The sequence below is a fragment of the Gadus chalcogrammus genome, chromosome 11 (genome assembly GCF_026213295.1).
Source record: "Gadus chalcogrammus isolate NIFS_2021 chromosome 11, NIFS_Gcha_1.0, whole genome shotgun sequence".
NCBI lineage: Eukaryota > Metazoa > Chordata > Actinopteri > Gadiformes > Gadidae > Gadus > Gadus chalcogrammus.
The window spans coordinates 5,716,694-5,740,195 of NC_079422.1; the positions used below are offsets into that span (position 1 = coordinate 5,716,694).

Below are 23,502 nucleotides of genomic sequence, written 5' to 3' on the forward strand. Positions count from 1 at the left end.
GTTTTCCATAGAGCGCTTTACAATTTCTACTGATGGAATATGTTCTTATCTGGTCACTTAATTTCGCAGTGGGTTTTCTTGGGTGGGAAATAGACATCTATTTATTTTGTTATAATCCTGTTTTAGTCCATGTATTGTTTCCGGTCCGGTCTGAGACCAGGTGGGTCTACGATGAGTAGTGTCTTCACTATTGTATACTAATACTGCACTGATAGAGAGGGAGCATGGCCACTAGAAAACAGAACAGAAACTAACTGTCCGACTCGTCTGTCCCTCTTTTCCCTCTGAAATGAAAAGCGTGCAAGAAGGATGATTTTATAACGAACTCCTGACTGGGACTTGGACTGGGAAGATTTTTAGCATTTCACAATACCAACGTTTTCACATTTTAATTTAATCTTACATTTTAATTTATTTCCTCCACTTTAGGGAAGACAAACACCTTGAAAATCGAGCTCAATGCCGTGATGAAGCTTTTTTCATAATTGTTGTAGAGATTTAATGGACGATCATTTATGATCTGATGGGGGAGACTGAATGTGTATTGAATGTTTGCCTCAATGTGTGAATGAAAAAAAATATGAACGCTTACGAGTATGGAAGTACGCAACATCGCAAGAATCTGTTTTAGTGTCAGTGTGTCATTCTGTCAACATCTTTTTTAGATTATATTTGTGAACCAATAAGCCAGATCCTGAATGTTAATAGTTTTGCTTGAAAAAAAAAATCACTTCTATCGATCGCTATTTAATGTTGGGACTTCAAATTTGGTAAAATATGGGTCACACATTTCGCCAATATTATTTCAATCTTTCTTTGCATTAATCAGAAGCATAGTTTATTTGTGGTCACATTTTCATCATGGGGTCCTTGGTGGACAGGGTCCCCAGAGCTCGGCTGTCCTTCATCTCATCCCTCGTTCCTGAGGGGAAGTTGCAGATGCTTGCTTAAAAAGACAATTACTTCAACAAATGAAAGAAGAAAAACAACTGGGACTTGGTGACATGCTCCATGCTGTTCTTTTAATTTAGTTTGAATTTATTTTATATCAGTGAAAAGAAAATCTTTTATCGGGTAAGATTTAACTATGTGTGGTGTTGACTGTGAACATTCACATTTGAAAAGTAAAATAAAAAAAAAAGATCAAAAGAAATTTATCAAATAAAAAGAAAAACACAAAGGATGTTTGATTGGCTCGTCTGGTTGTCTGGTGTTGGGGCAATGTGTCATGTAGGACTCGGGACTGTTCATGAAAAGTTTAGTGTTTAGGACCCCTGTAAATGATATTATGAAGCTCTTCAGCTTAGAGCTATGCTCTTTATGGTACACTCTTTCATAACTACCTCAAACGATCAACCAAGAAGACCGGTTCTTAATTTTTTGCTATTTACTAGCTTTAGATATTAACGTTGAGTTCAAACAAATAAAGGACAGGTTCAAATAGCAGCATTTTATTGCTTAGGTTATAAACAGTGTTTGATGACTGGTTGGATTCTCTACAGGGAGCTGAAGAACGCAAGCAGGCCAGTATCGGGAGAAGGTTGGGCCATCAGCTTTTGTATCTGTCAGTAAACAAAAATATAGATCAACACATAAGCAGGAATCTTGCGTAGGCTTTTCTTGCATATTTAATGAATATAAAAGGTGGTGCGGGTTTCTATTTAAAAAATAACAGCCATTAAAGAGACCGACCTCCCTGAATTTGGGGTGTTTGGCGTCTTGGACCAGCTGCAGCAGGACGGCCTCGGTGGTGGTGAGGAAAGCCCCACTCTGCCTCAGACGAGAGAGGGCGAACAGACGGTCCGTCTGGCTGCAGGGAGAGCACAGGCATGAGGCACAGTGAGTTGGAGCCCCAGTCTGCTGACGCGTGAACATAACCGAGGAGAATACAGGTACCTTCTGGAGGAGACGGCATCTGCCACGATGTGGACCTCTATTCCCTTCTCTAGAAGGTCAAAGGTTGTGCACTGGGGTAGAAGAATTAAAATATGATTACAACATATTTATTTAGAGGGTGAGGAGATGAATATGTAAGGCTAACATCAAATGGTCAAATGCTTTGAATTGGACACCTTATGGTATGGGAAAAGTTTTTAATATTGCTAACTTTATTGTAAATATTGAGGTCATCCTATCAGCTTCAATGGTTCACAGGACAATCACACTAGACTATGTTCATAAGTAAAATCATTGAGAAAGTTGTCCTCCAGCAACTTAATCACTTCCTGGCATCAACTGGTTGTTATGACACCTTCCAATCAGGATTTCGACCCCTGCACAGCACTGAGACCGCCCTCATTAAAGTTGTAAATGACATCCGTCTTAACACAGACTCTGGCAAAACCTCAATACTAATGCTACTAGACCTCAGTGCTGCATTCGACACTGTAGACCATACAATACTTTTGGACAGGTTAGAAAACTGGGTGGGGCTTTCAGGCACAGTCTTAAATTGGTTCAGATCCTACCTACAAAATAGGAACTACTTTGTTTCCATCGGCGACTTTGTATCAGAATCAACCAACGTGATCTTAGGACCCTCTTTATTCAACATCTACATGCTCCCACTAGGGCAAATCATGCATAATAACAATATTGACCATCATTGCTATGCTGATGACACGCAAATCTATGTATCGCTATCACCAAATGACTATCGGCCCATAGATCTGCTGTGCCAGTGCATTGAGCAAGTGAAAGACTGGATGTGCCGAAATTTCCTTCAGCTAAATGAGGATAAAACAGAGATAATTGTATTTGGTGCTAAAACGGAAAGGCTTAAACAGGGTATCTGCAGGTTTCAGCAAGTCAAATTTAAGACTTTTTAAGACCTTTTTAATACCACCTTGAATGAAATTTAAGACCTTAAACCCGCGATGGTGGGGGGGATCCCGCTGTATTACAACCCAAGCATAGCATGTGCGTCACTCAATGAGACTCATTCAAGTTTACTTTCTGTCTGTTTATTGAACATAAAGTGATACTCCAGGGCTCCAGACTAACTTTTTCCTTGGGTGCACTGGTGCGCCTAAATTTTTAATCTGGGTGCACCAGCACGTATTCATGGTGCACCCAAGTTGTAAATTGTTGAGAGGGGGGTGACAGAGTCTGGGCCCCCGGGCAGCTGCACCGGTTGCACCGTCGATATTTACGCCACTGATTAATAGTATTTTCACCATTAAATAAATGCCTTCAGTAAGACCTGGGGGTATACCACGAACCTCGTTGAACATACCCAGGCTTTCTTGGGAAAACCTGGCTCGACAGAGCCGCAACTCGCAATCACAGTTAAATGGTACCACGACGCTCACTTTAGATTCAATTAGTTGAACCAGGTTTTCCGCTTTAGGTTCAATGCGCGTTCACATAAAAGGGGAGTTTCTCGCGTCATTTGACTCACCCTGACTCACACCTGGGGGTTGACGTCCAGAATGCAGATGCAAATGTATTTCATCCAAGGCGAGCAATGTATTATTATGAACTCCTACGAGGAATTCAAAGTTCAAATCACAGCCAAGGGGAACACGGTTGCCCATAATATGGCTAGGGTGGCGTGCTGGCAAAAATAGCCGACCGTGTTAATTCGTAAGTGAAAAGATTCTGCATATTGTCTAAAAAATATTATGTATCATCATCCCTTTTACCCCCATATATGTGGGGCCCCATGAATTGCGAGCCCAAGTACCGGGAATGCACTCGATCTCCGACCCAATATCGGACGTGCACGTCAAGTTGCTTGCTTTTAGTGGCGTGGTTCAACGTCTCAAATATCAAAACAAAAGCCTTGTAGACGCTGCAGATTCGCTCGTTTCGGATGAAAGGCGCTGGTCCGAAGCGAGTTATATACGCCGTTTTGTCCCTTCCAGCAGTAAAGGTGTTCGCGATTTGAGAGTCAGGGAACATCAAACCGAAGAGATCTCCTATCCCCTCATTCGAGTTGTAGGACTGGTGCTTGACCACTGTGTTTAGAATCCACAACACCTCCGCTTTCAGTGTTGGTGTCGCACCAAATGCTACCCTCAGGTCAGTGCTAGCAGCGCGGACCGTCTGCGGCGGTGGCGCCGGGGCAGAGATGCAAAACGTAGAAATGGCTGGGGTCTGTGTGTGGCTCCTGGCAGAGGTTTTATGTTTTGGGTCTGCATATGGCCGACGACAGCCTTAATCCCCATGGTGCCGAGCTTGAATGTAGGCTACTTTTGCACGGAATGCATCTGGCCTGTTCTGGGTTGGCAACGGACGCTAGCCAACCTCGGAAACGGACGTCTTCCAGCCAACTGACGTTGAACTTGCATTTACCCATTGTTGCAGACTAGCTAGCAAGCGCGCAGACATCCGTTTATATATGCAGCTAGCAAAAAAGTAGCCCCTCGTACATCTCCTTCCCGAAAAGTCCTGCGAGAAAAATAAAAAATAAAATAACCCTGCCCCGACAAATTTAAGACCTCCGAGTTATAAATTTAAGACCAGCATATGACATTTTGACGAAATTAAGACTTTTTAAGGCCTTAAATTTAGAAAAATTAATTTAAGACTTTTTAAGACTTTTAAGACCTCCGCGGACACCCTGTTAAAGTAACCCAACACCTTCACTCTCTGTCCCTGAAAACCTCAATCAAAGCCAGAAATCTAGGGGTTATCATGGATTCTGATTTACATTTCGAAAGTCACATCAAATCAGTTACAAAATCTGCATATTATCACCTTAAAAATGTAGCAAGACTTAGAGGGCTCATGTCCACCGAAGACTTACAAAAACTTGTACATGCCTTTATCACTAGTAAGCTTGATTACTGCAATGGTCTCCTTACAGGTCTCCCAAAACAAACTCTAAGGAAGCTTCAGCTTGTTCAGAATGCTGCTGCTAGAGTTTTAACAAAGACCAAAAAATTTGAACATATTACACCAATTCTTAAATCGTTAGATTGGCTTCCTGTAGGTCAGAGAATTGATTTTAAAATCATGTTGCTAACCTATAAATCCCTACATGGTTTAGGCCCAAAATATTTAACTGATATGCTTCCACTACATAAGCCTTCTAGAACACTAAGATCTTCTGAGACCAATCTGTTAATTATCCCCAGAGTAAACACGAAACATGGGAAAGCAGGATTTAGTTACTATGCAACACATAGCTGGAATAAACTCCCTGAGGATTTAAGACTTGCCCCAACTCTGAGCACCTTTAAAACAAGATTGAAGACTTTTATGTTTGCTTTAGCTTTCTGCTAAATCTTAAATACTTTACCTTTATTTTACTAAAATGCCTTTTTAACTTTCCCTTTATTTTCTATTTTTACAAGAAAAATACATGATCTGATACCAGAGAGAAAGGATAAGGGTTAGAGTCCTGAGTTTTGTTGAATAAGGCCTTTGGTCTGGGCTAGAGTCCTAGAAGCTGGGTTAGAGTCCTAGAATATTGTCCTTTAGGTCGGGTTGTAGTCCCGACTTGGGTTCCAGAGAGACTGTTGATCTGATCTTAAATACATTGCACTTTCAATTTTAATTACTAAAAAGTCTTTTTAACTTTCAATTTAAATTTCTTAAATACATTGCACTTTCACTTTCAATTTTACTTACTAAAAAGCCTTTTTAACTTTCAATTTAATTTTCTATTTTTACCAGAAAGATACATGATCTGATACCAGAGAGAAAGGATAAGGGTTACTAGAATCCGGGTTGGAGTCCCAGAGAAAGTACCAAGTTCCTTTTAGGTCGGGTTGGAGTCCCGACGCAGATACCAGAGAGACTGTTGATCTGATCTTAAATACATTGCACTTTCTGTTTTACTCATTTCTTTGCATATGTTTTCTTTTACTTATCTATTATTTTATTTTATTGCATAACAATGTTTATATGTGAAGCACTTTGAGTCTGCCTTGTGTATGAAAAGTGCTATATAAATAAAGTTGCCTTGCCTTGCCTTGCCTATGTTGTTTATGCTCATTGGTAATAAAGCCCTGGTTCTCACCGCAATACACGCCTGGGTCTCGATCCCACAGAGGATGGCCTGCTTGGGGTTCCCCAGAGCGAGCATCTCCTTCTCCACCTCCTCCGTCATCATGGTGAACTTGGTCTTGGCATGTGCTGTGAGCCCTTCTGCACCGAGCTCTGGCACTGTGGGGCCCAAGCCCTTGGGGTACTGCTCAGTGACAATGGGGGGGATTCCCAGGATACGACTGGCCTAGAAGATGGGAGGGAAAGGTTAAATGTGTGTGTGTGTGTGTGTGTGTGTGTGTGTGTGTGTGTGTGTGTGTGTGTGTGTGTGTGTGTGTGTGTGTGTGTGTGTGTGTGTGTGTGTGTGTGTGTGTGTCCCACCTGAAGCAATCGTGCAGCATTGCTGACTATGTTGGTGAACTGGAAGATATTGGGCCTGAATTTCTCCTGCATGTCACACAGCAACAGCACCGAGCCGTTGGTAGAAAGCCTTCCAATACCTGACACTGATATTATAACACATTAAATAAACATCTTATTGCAATGTCTACTGAAGAAGATCATAACTTGAACTTTAGTTAGACATTTTGATTGTAGATTCGATTGTAGTCTTTCGATATCTATAATGAAAACAGCTGTCACTGTTATGATTTGTAAAAGAACACTGGAGGCAAATAACGAAGATCTGGAATTTGGACAATGCAATACCAATACATTCTCACAGCGATTTAGAAAGAGGTGCATCACTTACTGGTGTTGTGTCCTGATCTGTGGAGAGTTCAACTTGCAGTGGGTTAATGTTTACCCCCGAGAGTTCACGATGTCTACATTAGGAATAGACTAGTATCTTCATCCTGGTTGCAAAAATTACGTTTGTATGGAAATATAATTTCAGTGGCATTGTTGGTCGAAAACAACTAGTCTCTAAATGTGAAGACGTAAATAGGTATCTATTTTGAAGGTTGTGTTATTACCCTTACCTCTCCCGTTGCCCAACTTCCTTACAGTGAATCCCGCCCCCATGTTAGTGTTTAGCCAATAGGATGAGGCGTACCTGAACACTCGTGTATAATACTGTCGTTGGTTCGTCCGACTGAAACAGAAATTAACACATGAATCGAAGAACAAGTTTATAATATAAAATTAAGGAAATATCTTGATCATCAAAGAATAAAAGAGGTGAAGATGTTAAGATAAGCTAATTGTTCGTTTCAATATCTGTTCCCTGATTATACCCTTTCTTATAACATCTAGTGACCGTCTCTCAGTGCAAAAACTAAAACTCTATTAAAGGGGTAGTTCGGAATTTTGGACATAGGGCCTGATTCCGAAGTGAGCATTGGTATTCTATATCACTGGAGACAGTTTTCAACACATTTCATTCAGTCTTTCTAGTTGCAGAGTTCGCTCGTGCTAGGCTAGCGCACGTCAACGGGCAATGCTAGCCTGCTATTAAAAACAGTCTTACCCACTCCACAGTACACCCGAGGTAAATCAATTATAACGACAGACTATAAATCTAAATGTCTTTTTACTCACACAAAATGAAAGATTACTCACACAAAATGAAAGTATTTTTTTAATTAAAACATGTGCTCTTTATTTTAGTTTATTAATCAACTTAACTTTATTCAACAAAAATACAAATTATTTGATTGGGTAAGGAGAAATTCTTGTGATGTTTTAGCTGTGAACGTTCACATTTCAAAAATAAAATGCCAAACATGAAGTCAAATGAAAAGAACAACAAAGATAAGTGTGTTTGGCTTGTTTCATTTCCTTTTGATCTTTTACCAGGTAAAAGATGGAAATTCTCAGTATTTACGTATTTATTTATTTATTTATACACAATAACAAATACTCACCTCATGGCTGCCTGAAAAAGCCTTTATGAACCTCCCTCGACCACAAAGAAACTGCACAAGAAATCAGATTCTGTCCTGCCAAAATTCTGGCAGAAAAGCCTACAAGTGATCTGGAAACCCAAACATCCCAGCATTTTTTGTGGTATCATCAAACAAAAAGCCTTCAGTCATACATAATAGAGTAGCTGTAAAACATTACAACATTAGAGTGGCAGCTTCTGCATGACATATGGGGTAACAGTCGGTGTCTATCTGATTGCTTTCCAGGATCTTGATCTTTCCAGTGGTAAGCGTTCTCAGACGGAGATGATCACACCAGGGAGTCCCAGTCGAAGTCATCCTGGATCTCCTCACTGTTGCTATGGAGATGCTTCAAGGGTGGACGTTGTCTAGGTTGAGGTTGGATGCCGGCTGAGGCATGGGTAAGACATAGCAAAGGATTACATGATGAGTAATGCACATACACAGATAAACTTAGACGCATCACATTGACATAAAATGTATTTTTATTACAACAACCTAACTTGCCTATCTTTTATGTCGGCTGTTTTATCTTTTTTATTTGAGCCACATATAAAATCATTTCCTGTTTTACTGACTGAAAAATGTTTTGGTCCTGAAACTGAAACTAGTTACAGAATCTTTAGATCTAGAGTTTCCACAGCCCACAAGCCCATCTATATCCATACCAATAATATCTGTACGTGTGAATAGGTGGCTGCTTGTTGATTTGCATGTATGGCTTTCTCCATGACTTACCAGTGCTAGCAGGCTGGGTGAACTGAGGCCTCTGGAGACCCTGTGCCTGGTGGTGCAGGGTTCTTCTGGGCAGCTGGGCTCCGTTGAAGGGAAGAGCCAGGGGTGGGTACTGAAGGGGCGATGGCTGGGTGAGGCTAGCCAGGGTAGGAGGGGGATTCATACTGAAGTGTGGCCCTTGTATGGAAGGGTGGAAGCCGAGGGCCAATGGGGAGTTATTTCCAGAAGAGGAGCCAATCATTCCCTTCTGAGTGAAGAAGCGGTTCAGCGAATCACATAGCGAGGTGAAGAGCCCCGGGTCCAGTGCCCAATCACAGAGCTCGGCTTGGCGCATGCTCTCCAGCAGGTCTAATGGCAAACAACATGTTTATCAACGCGTGTGATAACTTTAGCACACATTCAATCTAGTTTTAAATCAGTAACCAGCACTTTACTCACAACAAATGTAGGAATAGATACTCAATTAAAGAACATAAGACACATGACATGAACACGGACCTGGGTGACTGGTGAGGTCGATGTTAGCCCAGTCTAGACCGCTGGCGATGCGGAAGCTCTCTTTAAGAGACCCCGGGTTGCTGAACCAATCAGCTGGCAGCACTGCGGACAAAGCAGGGAGAGAAACAGGACAGGGATGTTTAGATTACTTGGAGACTGTACCCGGTACTGATTATGTTCAAATTCAAATATCATATAAATTGGTGGATCAGCGTGAGGGATGGCACTGACCGTGTGGAGCAGGACGCTCTGTGTCGTGTGGCAGTGGGACCATGGGTCCAGGGTGGGGGGATATTGGCAGGAGGGTGGGGGTGTGCAGCGGGGTTATGTCATGGTTTGGTACCAGAAAGTTATTCCCTTCCGCTGGAAGACAATTAAAGATTAAAGATCATCACAAAGCGACACATACCATAACCCCTTAGAATTCAGTAGACTGGAAAAAACAAAACAAAAAGTCTGGGTTCAACAGCCAGTTTCTGCCATTTACTTGTAGTCCGTCCTTGAGCAAAATTCTCCTGACACCTAACTTTCTCAAATGGCATGCATCTGTATTCACTGTGAGTTGAATAGAGGTCACTTACAGTGGGAGGCCCTTCTTCCCTGCATGCTTTTTGCCAGAGACTTGAAAGAGGTGCAGAGGTCCGGGAAGCTCAGGTCGTCAAAGGTGAAGCGCAGAAGGGGATCGGTGCCGGGGTTCTGGTGAGGCGCAGCGGAGGAGGTGGGGGGCACGCTGACAGAGATGTGGGGGACGGACTGATAATGGGGGGCCGATGAAGTGGCCAGGGTGGGGACGGAGAAGGTGAACAGAGATGGGTTCGCCTGGGTAGCGTGTGAGGAGAGCGTGGATACCGCGTGGGAGTACGTACACGCGGGGGGAGACCCGCACGCGTTGGCCCCCGAGAGGGACATGGCTGGCGACGTGGCGACGGGGAGACAGGGGCCCGCGGAGTTGGGATGAGGGTAGGGAGAGAGCGTGGACAAGGGGGAGGGGGAGTAGGACGTGGCTGTGCATGAGACGGAGGCGTTGTGGACCGTGGGGATGGTGACTGAGCAAGGTGTATAGGATCTCTGCAAGGAAAAGAAAGGAGGATTTATAGAAGGAGCTTTTTGTTGAGCCGCTAGTGCACGTAAAAGCACCTGCCTCCCTGGTTTGCTTCAGGGTAAATGTACCTTGCATGGGGGAGGGGAGAGAGATGCTGGGTGGGTCGGCGTGTGGTGCAATGCACCCAAGGGCTCCTCTTTGAGGGGAAGCTGGTCTGATCTGGAGACCAGCAGCTCTGTGGGTGAGGTGGTCTTGTCTGCCTGCGTCACAGGTTCATGCAGGACCTGGAGGGAGAGAGGGTTAATAGAAGTAAGAGGAAGTCAATGTATAAGCAAATGAGTAGGCTGAACTTTGGCTCTTACGGCCGTTTTCACACCATTTACATGGTCCCATTGTTCTCTGGCCTGCGTTCACACTAGGCCATCTGGCCGTTGCAGCTGTGGCCTGGCCACGGTAGGCTCTTGTACATACGTCATCATGTCGTAACACGTCATCACCAAGCGTCCGCTGCATGGACCATGATAAAGTCTGCCGCCAGTCAGAGTTTTAACAACAATGGAAAACACAGAGAACACAGTTCGCACTTTGCTGAGTCTGTTGCTTATTTGGAGCCGTGATCAGATAGAGCCCACTCTAGTTCACACTCACTAGTTTAACCGCTTGACGCCATGTTTACCGTTTAATGGGAAAGTGTTCATGGTCGTCGCAGGGACTATACGTCATTCAGCTCAGGTTGCGTAGCACTGCGTGTGTGCGTGTCGGCTCATTAGCATCTGTACCGTGGCGGCCCGTACCGTAGCAGCACACCTCTCCCAAGTGGCCAAGTTGGCCTGGCCTCGCCAGACTGGCAGATTTGAGCACGGTTAGGTGTGAAAACGGCCACGGCCAGATGGCCTAGTATGAGTGCACCCTTAGAGACAAACATGCTCCCTTACCTTTTCATTCTCTTCTGGATATGGACGTTTGGGTACCCTTGCTTGATGGACCTCTGAGGGTCCATCCATCGTCCAATAGGAACCCTAGGAAAACCGGATGAATAATTACAGGAAAGTAAATAAAGGTAAACATAGTATGCCCTGCTTCATCATGTTCACCACTTAAATGTTAAAGCCAGAGACACAAAAGTATTAAAAAATAAATCTTCACCTTGCCAGGGTCACTCTGTGGTCTGGGAACTTTTCTGAAGCATTTATTAAGAGACAGATTATGCCGAATGGAGTTCTGTTGAGGATAAATAACATTAATCATAGAATTTATAGCATTCCCCATCAAATCAGAGCTTAGTCAAGCTGTGTGTTCAGCACAAGAAGAGAACTGTTTGAAACCTATCGTCTAAAGATTATTATACAATAATCACAAAGGTAATGTACCGAAAACACACAATTCATTCAAATGTTGAATCCTTACCTTCCAGCCCCGGCCTGCTCGATTGTAGTAGGGGAACGTGTCACTGATCCAGGTGTAGATGTCATTCAAACTCAACTTCTTCTCAGGGGCAGATGCGATCGCCATGGCGATTAGAGTGGCGTAGCTGTGGGGGGGCTTCCCCTTGGAGTTACAGGGTGATGGGGAGGGCACGGGGGGCAGTAGGTCTCCTCTCTCCCTCCCTCGCTCTCTCTTCTTGTCCCTCTCCGCTCCTCTGTCCCGGCCGGATCGCAGGCTGCTGACTCCCAGCTGGGGCAGCCAGTCTATGCTGGTCAAACTGGAGTCCAGATCTGTCGTCATGATGGTTGTTTGTTCTGCTTTGTCCTATAGGAGGTGAGATAAGGTCTGTCTCAACAAGTCTGTTTACATTGTTTTGAGCATGAAATGGAGCGGGAAGGATCCCCTCTCCCATGTCATCCAATACGATCAGCCATTCTTGTTCGAGTTGGTGTCGTTTACAAGACAGTAAGTCGACACCCGAAGAGGATTTGCACTGTACTTGAAAATGGTACATTAACAAGACAAGGAGTAGCCCTCGTCGATATATGAACAAACGCTATGCAGCATTTGTTGTGAGAAAAGCTTGACACTTACCTCTTTGTTATTGCACAAGGCCCAAGGCCTCAAACAGTGATAATATTTGATGTTGATGTCATCAGATCTGCATGAATCCAGTGTCAGCTGTTAAATGCCTCTTCTAAACTTCTCAAATCCCTCCCGTTCCCAGGCAGTCGATCTGTGCCTGGCCTTTTATCATGCTTTCGCTTTTCGAAAGTTTGTTTTACTTTCAAGGAACAAAAAAGTTAACGCAGGCAGCTTCCTTTTTCTCTCCCTCCCTCTCTTCAACCCCTCCCTTTTTTTCAGTCTGTCCCAGAATAACGTCACACTCTCCTCCCTTTGGGTGACATCAGACTGTGGGCCCTGCCTCTGAGTTTCTGGCCACGCCTCTCTGAACTTGAGATGAATGTTTTTGGTGGAGCAGTAGTACGCTTGGAACAGCAGAAAAAGAAGAACCAGCTCCTTCTTCATTCTTCCTTCCTTTCTGGTTTTAACGGAAACCAAAAAAAATTGACTCATTCAAACTTTGTTTGACAAGGTTTTGAAGGATTGTTGTATTAGATATTAGAGTTGGAATCTGAGTATGTGAATGACCTTATCCAATGAGAAATACAAGAATGTATCTTGGTTAATGGGTGCACACATTAAACCTTGCGACATGTGAACAAGAAACAAACAAACAAAAAAACAACAACCATAAATCAGAATCCTATGTAATTCGGTGGAAACAAAGAGGTACAGATGTAACGTTATTAGCAAAAATACAAAGCAAACATAAATTCCTATTTTGTGATATTAGATCATGTGCAGTTGTAATGCAACAGCATAAGAACTATTGGTCTCGCTCGTCTCTACAGAGCAGAAATTATCAGTGATTATCTTCACTTGCTTGGGCCAGAAACATAGAAATGTACAGGCCTTGGACGAGCTGTAACAGGAGCAAAACAAAGATATATGTTATATGTAGATATATGTACTTAGGCAAAACATTAATAGTGCATATATACATGATGGAGGATAGCGCCCTACACCATATGAACCCCCATTCCCTTCTCAACCAGGTCCAATGTCCACATTGGGAATTGTTACATCAATAAGAAATACAATCTGAGTGACTTAATGTTTAGGCCATTGGTAGATTAAAAAGTGTATAGATAGCTTTATCATTTTTTTGTTTTTCATTTGTTACTCAATACATGTTATTAATTCGGTTATTTAGTTCAATTTTTCATTGGTTCCCTAATTTATTAAGAAATTAGAGATAAAAGCTCTCCTCAGTTGCACCCAGTCTTTCCATAACTAGAAACGATTTAAAGCAAATCCCACCCAAAACTGCTATACTTTACCAAAAGAAAGAGGGCTATTCGAAGACTGGCAGTAGTGCAAACCAATAATACCCATTATTTATTTGACGGAAGGAAAAACAAGCGAATCACTATCTACCACACAACATACACGGTAGTGGGCGGGCCTTGTCCAGCAGTGGTACACTACATTCGGATGCAGGCGCCTGACGATGTCTGACAATGCGGAGTCCCCAACAGAGTGTCAAAACGAGGAGCCTCCGGCCCCACAGGCGACCACTCCGGGGGAATCGGCCATATCTGACCAGAAGAAAAAAAGTATGAAAATATAGGTGCATGACATGAAAAGGGGTATATTGTTTACACTGCCCGATGCTAAATGCTACATGTAGCTAGTTCCGCATTTGCTAGCATTTTGTTCACATGCCTTACGTCTCTCATTTATGAAATTCCTGCTATAATTATCAAAAGAAATTGACAAGCTTCCTTTTTTACCCGTTTTCCATTGCTATTACATAATTGAGATTAATAAACACAAATTCTATGTATACTATTAGGCTTAGTGCTTGTGATTATGTGATGTTGGGTGAGCTACAGCATTCCTCATAGGAAGTTTCCCTATCTGGAAATCAATGAGTTTGTGTGTTATGTTCTGTTATTGTAGTATGGATGCTAAATGTCATTTCAATCCCCATAATGTATCTCTTCTTCAGTTGATGTGCTGTTGAAGGCAGTAGGGGACACACCCATAATGAAGACTAAGAAGTGGGCTATGGAGAAGGGGAGGACTATACAATCCCTTTCTGAGTTCATTGTAAAGTTCCTCAAGCTTGACCCAAATGAACAGCTGGTGAGAACTGAATACATCTCTGGCAATTCTCTAATGCCCAATGTGGTAAACATGGCTTTGTCTTTGTTTTTAATTCCTAATACATTTCTCTTGCTGCACACTTTTCAGTTCATTTATGTCAACCAATCGTTTTCTCCATCGCCGGACCAGGAAGTCGGCGTGCTATTTGAAGTGAGTACTGGAAATATAACCTTGTCACACTGTTATTTGATGTATATATAATTTGTTAGAATGCACTCATACAATGCTTATATAGTGCCAGTATCAGTTCCAGGGATGGTGTCACACTGTATTTCATTCCAATATTTTGTGTAGAAAAATCAGGCTGGATTAATCTTGAATATGCTTACACATGTGGGTAACATTATTCCTTGAGCAAAGCAAGCTAAATAAGGAATGCTTAAAGCTCCTTAAGCAATGCATACCACATTTGTTTACATTTGTTTGAAACACTCTGGTTAGGACATTGTTCAGAGTCAAAGAGAAACTGGTGCTGTCCTTTATTATTATTTAACCATTTTTCGCCAAAGGCAAAGTGAATAGTGTGGAATAGCCCCCGAGGCAGAAGGTCCAGGGGGCTATTCCTCACTATTCATGGAGCCTGAAGCAAATAATTGTTTTAGTATATACTACACGTGAACACTCCAAAAATAAACAAGATAACACTGCAGGGATTTATTTGTTTTTATTAGCGGTTTATTTGTTTTTGGTAGCGTGACGAGACAGACATTTTGCGATGAAAACAATATCCCGAGTTTGAGATCTCAATCATAGGATATCGCCCGATATCCCGAGATAGCAAACCATTCAAATTGCGCCATCTTAGGAGGTTCATCTGTAGCATATACTAATCACCAATAGATGTGTCCCTCTTAGCCTGACACAATTCATTTTTATTTTTATACATTTTGTTTTCCATTAAATTGATCTCGAGACCTAACATTTAAATATCAATGAAGAAAAAAACAACTCCTCATTCCCGGGGATCTAATACTATAATATGATTATTATAATTACATTAATATTGTTAGATCTTCGCAAGACCAATAGGGGGTGCTGTATGTGAGCAAGTCTGACCTCAACCAGCCCCATTCGAGAATTGTCCACTTCCTTAAAGGCGCTGTATGATGTGATATTCGTAAAGATAGAGAGTTGGAAAGAGCAAGATCCCTCCCTCCCTATGTTCCGCAGCTGAGAAACAGGGAGATGCACTGTTTGGTCAGAAATGAACCAGGAGCGGTCTAATATCTTAATCATCGTCATACAACGCGCAGGCTGCAGTTATCAAGAACAATATTCTCCGATTCTTTCACTTACTAATAGCCGATGGATGGCTAGGGTGTTTCTAACAAATTACACGAATATAGCTCTTGAATGTAAACTACAGCACCCTTTTAAGGACTTAAATGTACCCATTTCAAAGTTGCATAGATTGTTCAGACATTGACAGTTTATGGTTAAGATGTTTCTGAGTAGTCAAACGATAAGAGGATATATGTTGGATCATACACATGTAATCACAACAGTTGCTACAGAGATGAATACATTTTAAGGTTCCACTTTTGAAATGTAAATTCTTTGGTCTTGTTGTCAGTTAAATGTAAAGTAATATTTAAGATTTGGAGCAGCATTTATTGTTAATACTGAAACATATTTTTTATGTTGAAGGATGCATCTATATGCTCTAAACATATTGTTGTTTACAAAAAGATGTCCATCCCTCTCCTGTTCTTTTTTGCAGTGTTTTGGCAGTGATGGCAAGCTGGTTCTACATTATTGTAAATCCCAAGCCTGGGGTTAACATTTTTAGTTGAACTCCATGTTGGTTACCCATTTAACTTGTAACACTTTGGTAAACAAGGTATACACACTAGAACAACAAATTCTAAAGTGTTCTTTTTTCTTTGCCAATTTATTTCTGATGTTGGTTGTTTTTTGTACATAACATTGTAAATAAATATTGTTACTATTTAAACCCAATGTCTTTTTCTCCTTCCTGTTTGTAGAATACTGATTTGGCACCCAAAACCCATTAACTTAAATCATTGGACTAGTGGGGATTTGGATTTGCACTGCACTGGCAGAGATTTGTAGGCAGAAGCATCAACAAGCAATACTTCACTGTATAATTTCAGTTTATTCAACAGCCAACTTGGAGAACAGAACCAGTAGAAATACCATGCTCATAGGTTACTTTCACTGGAGGTAAAGATATAGGAAAGGGAGAAGAGGTGAAGGGACAGAGCGGCACATCCCCAGATGGACTAGGAGGGATTACATCATTCAGGAGAGGGATGGGACTTTAATTCCCAAGAAAGACTGAAAAGAGTTCAGGCGGACACCCTTTCGCAGTGTAATCAGCATCCTGATTCAGGAGCACGGTTGATGTGCATCTAGAGAGGCAGTGGTCCTGGCTCATCCTGATTCAGGAGCACGGTTGATGTGCATCTAGAGAGGCAGTGGTCCTGGCTCATGCTGATGGTGGAGTATGGAAGGAACAAAAAGCCTAGGATGAGGAGCACGCCATGGTTCTACTGGAGGTGATGGAGGAATGGACATAAACGCTTTCTCAGTCAATAATATTTTGCCATTTTTTACTGAGTACCTATGGTGGTTGGTGGCATAATAAGCAAGGATTTCCTGCTGTTCACCGGAAAGACATCTTTTTAAAAACAGGTAGGCACTTATTTTTACAAAGTGATTGACTACTGGTATTCACATAACTTAAAGGACAATGATTTGATTATATCCCTCTTGTGTCAAGGGTTAATCAAAAAAAAAAGTGCAACGGCATAACGTTGAATCTATTTTTTTTAATCCTTTTTATGGTCAAAACTGGATTCAGTTTTCTGATCTTTTGAAGGCAGTAAATACAAAAAGCCACCAAAATAGAGCTTAGTCTCTGTCTTTAGGCATGTCAATTGTCACCTGTAATTAACATTGAAGTATTTAGATATGTTTATGTAATATGTCATTTATACAATTGAAACATTAACTTAAAATGTATTTTAGCATAAATCTGGCTCCTGCAATCAACTTGATTATCTGAATTTTAATTAGTTGGTAGACTGGTTACATTGATGGTGATTTAGTGCTCACTATGTAATCCTATGACTATCCTTCAAATAGGATTCCATGTCCTGTCATGTCAATGTGAATTCTAAACGTACACACTAAGCATCAACAGCAGCCTGTGTGTATGGCGGGTCATGCCATGCATATGAGCTGAGATCAGGGATGAACTTTCTACATAGTTTCACAGAGCTCAGTATTGCCGGTTAACCTATGTTCTTGTTGCATTTCAGGGGCAGGGACGTGCGAGCCCTCCTATGAAACAGAAGGAGAAAGAGGGGAGGAGGGTTTTAGAGTGGGTGTCACACTACAACATACCTAACACAAACAGACCAAAGCTGATTTACGGGGATTACTTGCAAAAATTTCATTTAGAATCTAGGCTTATCCATAATTTCATCAAAAAAAGTAATCTCTTGTTTATTACCGCCTCCATCTTGTCTACAACTTGAGGTTTTAGTCAAGGAGTCTCCGTAATGAGAGGCAGGGCCAGGCCAGCAGCTCTTAATCTGGGAGGGCACGGATCTGAACCTAGGTCACTGGACAGTGTGCATTACTGATGCCCTGGAACGCCTCCTCACCAACATCCACCGACAGATGGAAGGGGGCGTTATGTGACCCGGGCCAGAATCATGACCCAGACCTCAAGAACAGCAGAACCCAACACCATCCTGTGGAGGCCGCGCTGGTGGAGCTTTGTTTTAAGCAACGAATGAAATCGACCGTCTGCAAAAGTCTAACCCTACTTGTAATTAGCACATTCAATCAGTTGAAGCAAAGCTTGTAATTGATTAATATTTGTTGAATTAGCAACACTAACTGCAGATATTAGCTAGCTTAACTCGGTGGCTGAGAAGATGTTGCGGTCCAGGAATGGTTGGCCACACCGTCGCCATGGTGACCCTTGACAGGATCAAAGAGTAAAGCTCTGCAGACAGCATATGCCCTCACACCCTGCTGCCTCCCCCCATGTAGGACCACCCTGCACGCTATTCCTCCCTGTGTGTTCATGTCTCTGCTCCATCTGTCTCGAGGCCACATGTGTTAGAATTTAACCTATTCTTATCCCCTCCTCCTCTCCCGTCACACTCTTGACCCTCCTGGCTTTTAATCCCTACTGCCTCCAACGTGAACTGTTATATCATCTCGGTGCCCTCATATCATCTCTGCAACTTCTTATTTTGTTTAGAGCCAGCCTGCTTACACAGCGTAATCTCATCACATCCGCATCCCCCCCCCTGCTCTCCTAGCTGGAGTATTAGACCCTCATTTATTTCTGTCTTTCCCCTTTTGCCCCAACCCTTCATTCTGCCCCCCCCCCCCTTGCCAACCGCCTGGCCCCCTAACCCCCGCGGGGCGCGGCCATGCTAGAGGGCATGTCACGTCGCTCCCGCTCCCTGCTGTCCCTGTCCCTGACCACCCTGGCTCTGGTGTTCTCCATCCTGGCCCTCTGCACCTCCTACTGGGCCGAGGGCACCCACAAGGTGGTGAAGCCCCTCTGCCTGTCGCCTGTCAAGATGAAGAACTGCGGCCAGAACAACAGTGAGGCGTACACCACAGGTAAGACCACGGGTGTGGACGTGTGGTTCCCACACAACGACAGAGAAATGGGTTGCGCACATGCATGCACACACTCATTCAAACACACACAGACACACATATGCACATATGCACGTATGCACACACACACACACACACACACACACACACACACACACACACACACACACACACACACACACACACACACACACACACACACACACACACACACACACACACATTTCAGCTCCACTCTGTTGCTCTGAATTCTTGAAAATACTTCAAGGATTGTCTTTGGGGAGCTTTGTTGAATAATTTGATGGAATAGGTCCATCAAATGATGAAACAGGACAATGATATGATTATATCCCTCTTGTGTCAAGGGTTAATCTAAAAAAAACATTTGACCTTTGACTTTAGAGGAAAGACAAGGTCAATGTGCATAAGCCTCAGAGATTGAAAGGTTTTGGATGACGTGGAGGTAATGTATTGCACTTAATAATTATTACGCTTCAACACTGTGCAAATAAATACCTGGAACTAATCTGTCCAGGTGGATGGTGTTCTGACCCCTATTATTCCCTTGTACTTTGTTTTTGACACGTTATATACCTTCATGGGCTTAATCCAGACAATTTCGCCATAAAGGAATTATCTAGGATTCTGATAGGTGCTTAGTTTGTGTTCCCGACTTCCAAATAATGAGGACTTACCCTCGTGTGACTCTGAAAGAGGGCAGCATGTCACTTTTCACACAGTAGTGGGACTTTGGGAAACAGAGCAGCGCTCTCTATTTCGCCCTTCCCTCTAGCCTTTCTAAAGCAGGTGTTATGTCTGATCAGATATTCCAGGTTCTCCCAGCCATCTGTAACGTGTTAAAGTGAAATGCGGCCTGAGGAAAGGTTGTTATACTATCAGACCACAAAGTATTGTAAGAAATAAATTGTTACTAGGTGTTGGAAATCTTGCAAATAATCAGCTTTTAAAAAGGTCTTTGCACCACAGACCTAATTTAAAGTTGTATTTCGACAAAATCTATTTGACCGTGTGGCCCTTTGTTTCAGCCAGCCTGTGTGCACCAGTGTACCTGCGCTTGTCACATGAGCCGTTCTCCGGTCTTCTTATGTGGTGTCTTCCAGAGAGCCCCACCCAGAACCCCTTCAACCGCACCATGTCCCCGGCACGGAGGGATGAGCTGTCCAAGATCAGGCAGAGGCAGCTGGCCAACGCTGTGCACTACATCTGGGAAACGGGCGAGGACAAGTACGCCTTCAGATACTTCCACACAGGCTTCTGGGAGAGCTGTGAGAAACACAGCGATGGTGAGACCCCAGGGCCTACCGGTGTTTGTGTGTGCGTGTCTGTGTATGTTTTTGTGTGTGTGTGTGCGCATATGTGTGTGTGGGTATGGGTGTGAGGATGCGCATGCCGATAGATCTTAGTGAAAAAACATATCCACACACACGTTCACATGCAGACACAATCAGATATTTTATTTTATTCAGGGTTTCAGATATTTTTCTGATAATAATTCAGATCATTTTCAGATTGACCGAAATATCAGATTTCTGATTTCATTAACTGATCACATCCTGAACATTTGTGAACAGGAGAGAAGTGCCGTAGCTTCATAGAGTTAACTCCCGGGGAAACACAAGGTCAGTTCATATCCAACATTGATATTGTATGTTAAATACCTGTATACTCAACAAACTGAGCGTTGTTATTGTAACGTGTGTGTGTGTGTGTGGGGGGGTCTGTGTCTGTGTGTGCGTCTGCGTGTGTGTGCGTGTGTGTGTGTTTCGGGCTGCTCCATGCGGTTGCCTGTGCTGTAGGTGTGCTGTGGCTTTCGGTCATCTCAGAGTTCACCTACATCGGCCTGCTGGGGATGGGCTTCCTGCTGATGTGGCTGGAGCTGCTGTGCTCGCACAAGGAGATGCATGCACTCAAGATCAACGCCTACGCAGCCATTTGTACCGTGCTCTCAGGTAGGACTTACAGCAGTCAGGAAAAGGTGTTTCAAGCCGTAGATTTTTCGTGATTTTATCCTGCTTATTTGTTGTTTGTGTTTCATTTTCTTCAGCCATTCCCACTTTGAACTTCCTTAATTTCTCCTTCTCAAAAGGCATATTTGAAATGCATTCATTGACATTTTGCAGATCGGACAACACATTGACAACACACAAGTTTTCTCTCATTCCTCTCTTTCATCGTTGTCCACTGTTTCAACTCCCTGGTGTATAAGGTCTGATGGGGATGGTGGCTCACATGATGTTCACCACGGTGTTCCAGATGACCGTCATCGTGGGCCCCAAGGACTGGAGGCCCCAGACCTGGGACTACGGCTGGTCGTTTGCGTAGGTCGCCAATTCAGAACAACAACATCACTTCACTTCACAGCATACAGGGAATAACATATGCACTTCATCATCTAATGACCTACATCATCTGCATCTATTACCAACACCCTTTTACCTCCATTATGTCCACATGACAACCTTTAAATCTTCTTATTCTTCCTCTTCTTCCTCTTTTCTTCTTCTTCTTCTTCTTCTTCTTCTTCTTCTTCTTCTTCTTCTTCTTCTTCTTCTTCTTCTTCTTCTTCTTCTTCTTCTTCTTCTTCTTCTTCTTCTTCTTCTTCTTCTTCTTCTTCTTCTTCTCCTTCTTCTTCGTCTTCCTCTCCTCCTCCTTCTTAATCCTCTGCTTCCTCTTCTTCCTCTCTTCTCCTTCTCCTCCTCCTTTTTCTTCTCCTCCTCCTCTTCCTCCTCCTCCTCCTCCTAGTCTGGCGTGGGTGTCCTTCAGCTGCTGCATGGGTGCGGCGGTGGTCACGCTGAACTCCTACACCAAGACCATCATCGAGATGCGGCGTCGACAGCGCCTCCGCCTGGAGGAGGCCCGAGCGGTGGCCTGCGCGCCCGCCTACGATGAGGTGGTCCCCGGGGGCGGGCTCTATTCGGTCAGCGGCCTGCTGCAGTGTCCCGGGGGGATGATGGACGTGGCCTGGGCCCCCGACGGCAGCGTGGTGGGGGTGGGCAACGGGGACGCCATGCCCACCCTGGTGCTGGTGGGCGGCTGCGGGACCGAGGGGTGCGAGGACTGCGAGAGGGAGATGGATATGATGGAGGGGGCCGACATGGACAGGGTGGATTCGCCCTGTTAGCAGACGGATCGCTCACGGTTTTTGCAGAGCGGAGAAGGACCGGTAGCAGGAACGCACGGCAGACGGTGCTACAGATAAACTTGGGTTTTCCGTGAGGATTTTCTCTCTGCTACATTTGGCTTTGTTTTTCACGTGGACGGAGGCTGACCAAATCGAAGCACATCAACATGTGTAATCTTCTGTACATGGGGGGGTCACACGCATCGCTTGCATTACTCAGAGTTATTCATTGGTGCCAAATACTGGTAGAGAAGATCAGGTCTCTCTCTATGGCGGTATATGCTAAGTTGATGATATATTATTTAAATGTGGCGCTTGTGGTATATGCTTGGCTCACATTGGACTTCTTGGATAGAATTGACTTCCTAACAAAAGAGCAGAAGACAATGTACTTTTGAATTACTTTCAATTCATGTCAATCATTCAATCTCTTCTAGGAGACATTCATGGTTTGTTATGGCCCTATTTCTGTTTTCATTCATTTATAATAAACAGGGCAGTGCGTTTTTGTACTGGCGCTCTCTCGGTCCCAGGGTGTAGATGCAGGCGACTCTGCAGTGATTTAGAATGCCTGTCTATGAACTCATTCCTATTAATTTAATCTTGTGGAAGTGGACTCTATAATAGAGGCAAGAAGTACACATGCTCTCTGTACAGATATCCTGACTTGCTCCTAAGATAGAGACACATAGAGATGGAAAGATTATGGAGATTTGAAAAAGTCTGCTCTCTGATGTTAAAGCAGAAGATTATGACGGTAATCCCGAGTTGGATGGAGAGAAGTTTGGATAGACGGACCAGAGCCTGAGGGCAGGAGTTGATGGGGGCAGGGCGGAATGAGCATTCAGCACGGAAGCAGTTTGGTAAGAAATGGGCAGTGGAGAGGGACATTTTGGCATGTGTAAATGTGAACTGTATTCTTTTGCACTTTGCTTGAACACAATCTTGTTGAAGTGTTATAGGCAAACTCAAGTGACCTCGTGGGAACTTGCAATACACCTGCTTACGGGCTCAAATTTTTTATCTTCAATTTAGATATAAACTGAACTGCCCATGGCCAAGTGCTTTCAAATGATGGACTTTTTTGTCCAAATTAATCCTGGATTTTCTGCCCATGGCAAATACAATTGAAAGCAGGAGACTTCACGTGTCACCTACTCAATTGGATTTTTATCACCCAACTTAGTACGTTTTTTCTAGGTCAACGCTTAACTTTGTTCTCTGGTAGAAAAACACATAATGAAATCTGAGAAAAAATATTTATTAAGTGTACAATTTGGAGAATACAGTACCTTGGTCAAAAACGGTATTCAGTATGACCAGTACAAAAATCGTGAGATTTTTGGTTGCACAATTGCAATCATGTTGCAATTGTGCATACTGTAACATTTTATCTATCAACCTTGTTGGCTATTATTTAAAATGGTTGGTATTCCACATAATTTCCATATTTTACCAAAACCATTTAATCGACACTCTGTCTGGGCAATAAGCGT

General features: G+C 43.2%; 4 protein-coding genes across 5 annotated transcripts; 2 read left to right on the forward strand and 2 right to left on the reverse strand.

Moving 5' to 3' along the window:
- Window positions 1-1,002: 1,002 nt before the first annotated feature.
- On the reverse strand, window positions 1,003-6,958 carry isoc2 (isochorismatase domain containing 2). 2 transcript variants are annotated; one of them, XM_056602216.1, is made up of 7 exons: window positions 6,915-6,958; window positions 6,686-6,758; window positions 6,316-6,440; window positions 5,969-6,181; window positions 1,897-1,967; window positions 1,693-1,810; window positions 1,003-1,562 (listed from the first exon to the last, which is right to left on the reverse strand). In XM_056602216.1, coding segments are annotated over exons 2-7 (594 nt in total). In that variant the 5' UTR covers window positions 6,687-6,758; window positions 6,915-6,958; the 3' UTR covers window positions 1,003-1,496. The 2 variants fall into 2 exon arrangements, with proteins under 2 accessions (XP_056458191.1, XP_056458192.1); XM_056602217.1 differs by lacking the exon at window positions 6,915-6,958 and having other exon boundaries at window positions 6,686-6,896.
- On the reverse strand, window positions 6,701-12,364 carry foxj2 (forkhead box J2). The gene is made up of 11 exons (XM_056602215.1): window positions 12,115-12,364; window positions 11,503-11,844; window positions 11,242-11,316; window positions 11,031-11,114; window positions 10,224-10,379; window positions 9,635-10,121; window positions 9,285-9,416; window positions 9,054-9,155; window positions 8,559-8,903; window positions 6,989-8,210; window positions 6,701-6,788 (listed from the first exon to the last, which is right to left on the reverse strand). Exons 2-10 carry the CDS (start codon window positions 11,818-11,820, stop codon window positions 8,110-8,112), a joined length of 1,800 nt encoding a protein of 599 aa, XP_056458190.1. The 5' UTR covers window positions 11,821-11,844; window positions 12,115-12,364; the 3' UTR covers window positions 6,701-6,788; window positions 6,989-8,109.
- A 1,171-nt stretch (window positions 12,365-13,535) lies between these two features.
- atg12 (ATG12 autophagy related 12 homolog (S. cerevisiae)) lies at window positions 13,536-17,662 on the forward strand. The gene is made up of 4 exons (XM_056602113.1): window positions 13,536-13,700; window positions 14,096-14,232; window positions 14,341-14,403; window positions 15,974-17,662. Exons 1-4 carry the CDS (start codon window positions 13,595-13,597, stop codon window positions 16,031-16,033), a joined length of 366 nt encoding a protein of 121 aa, XP_056458088.1. The 5' UTR covers window positions 13,536-13,594; the 3' UTR covers window positions 16,034-17,662.
- A 1,006-nt stretch (window positions 17,663-18,668) lies between these two features.
- On the forward strand, window positions 18,669-22,377 carry si:ch211-149k23.9 (germ cell-specific gene 1-like protein). The gene is made up of 6 exons (XM_056602199.1): window positions 18,669-18,864; window positions 19,986-20,168; window positions 20,457-20,504; window positions 20,682-20,834; window positions 21,092-21,203; window positions 21,628-22,377. Exons 1-6 carry the CDS (start codon window positions 18,669-18,671, stop codon window positions 22,004-22,006), a joined length of 1,071 nt encoding a protein of 356 aa, XP_056458174.1. The 3' UTR covers window positions 22,007-22,377.
- The last annotated feature ends 1,125 nt before the right edge of the window (window positions 22,378-23,502 follow it).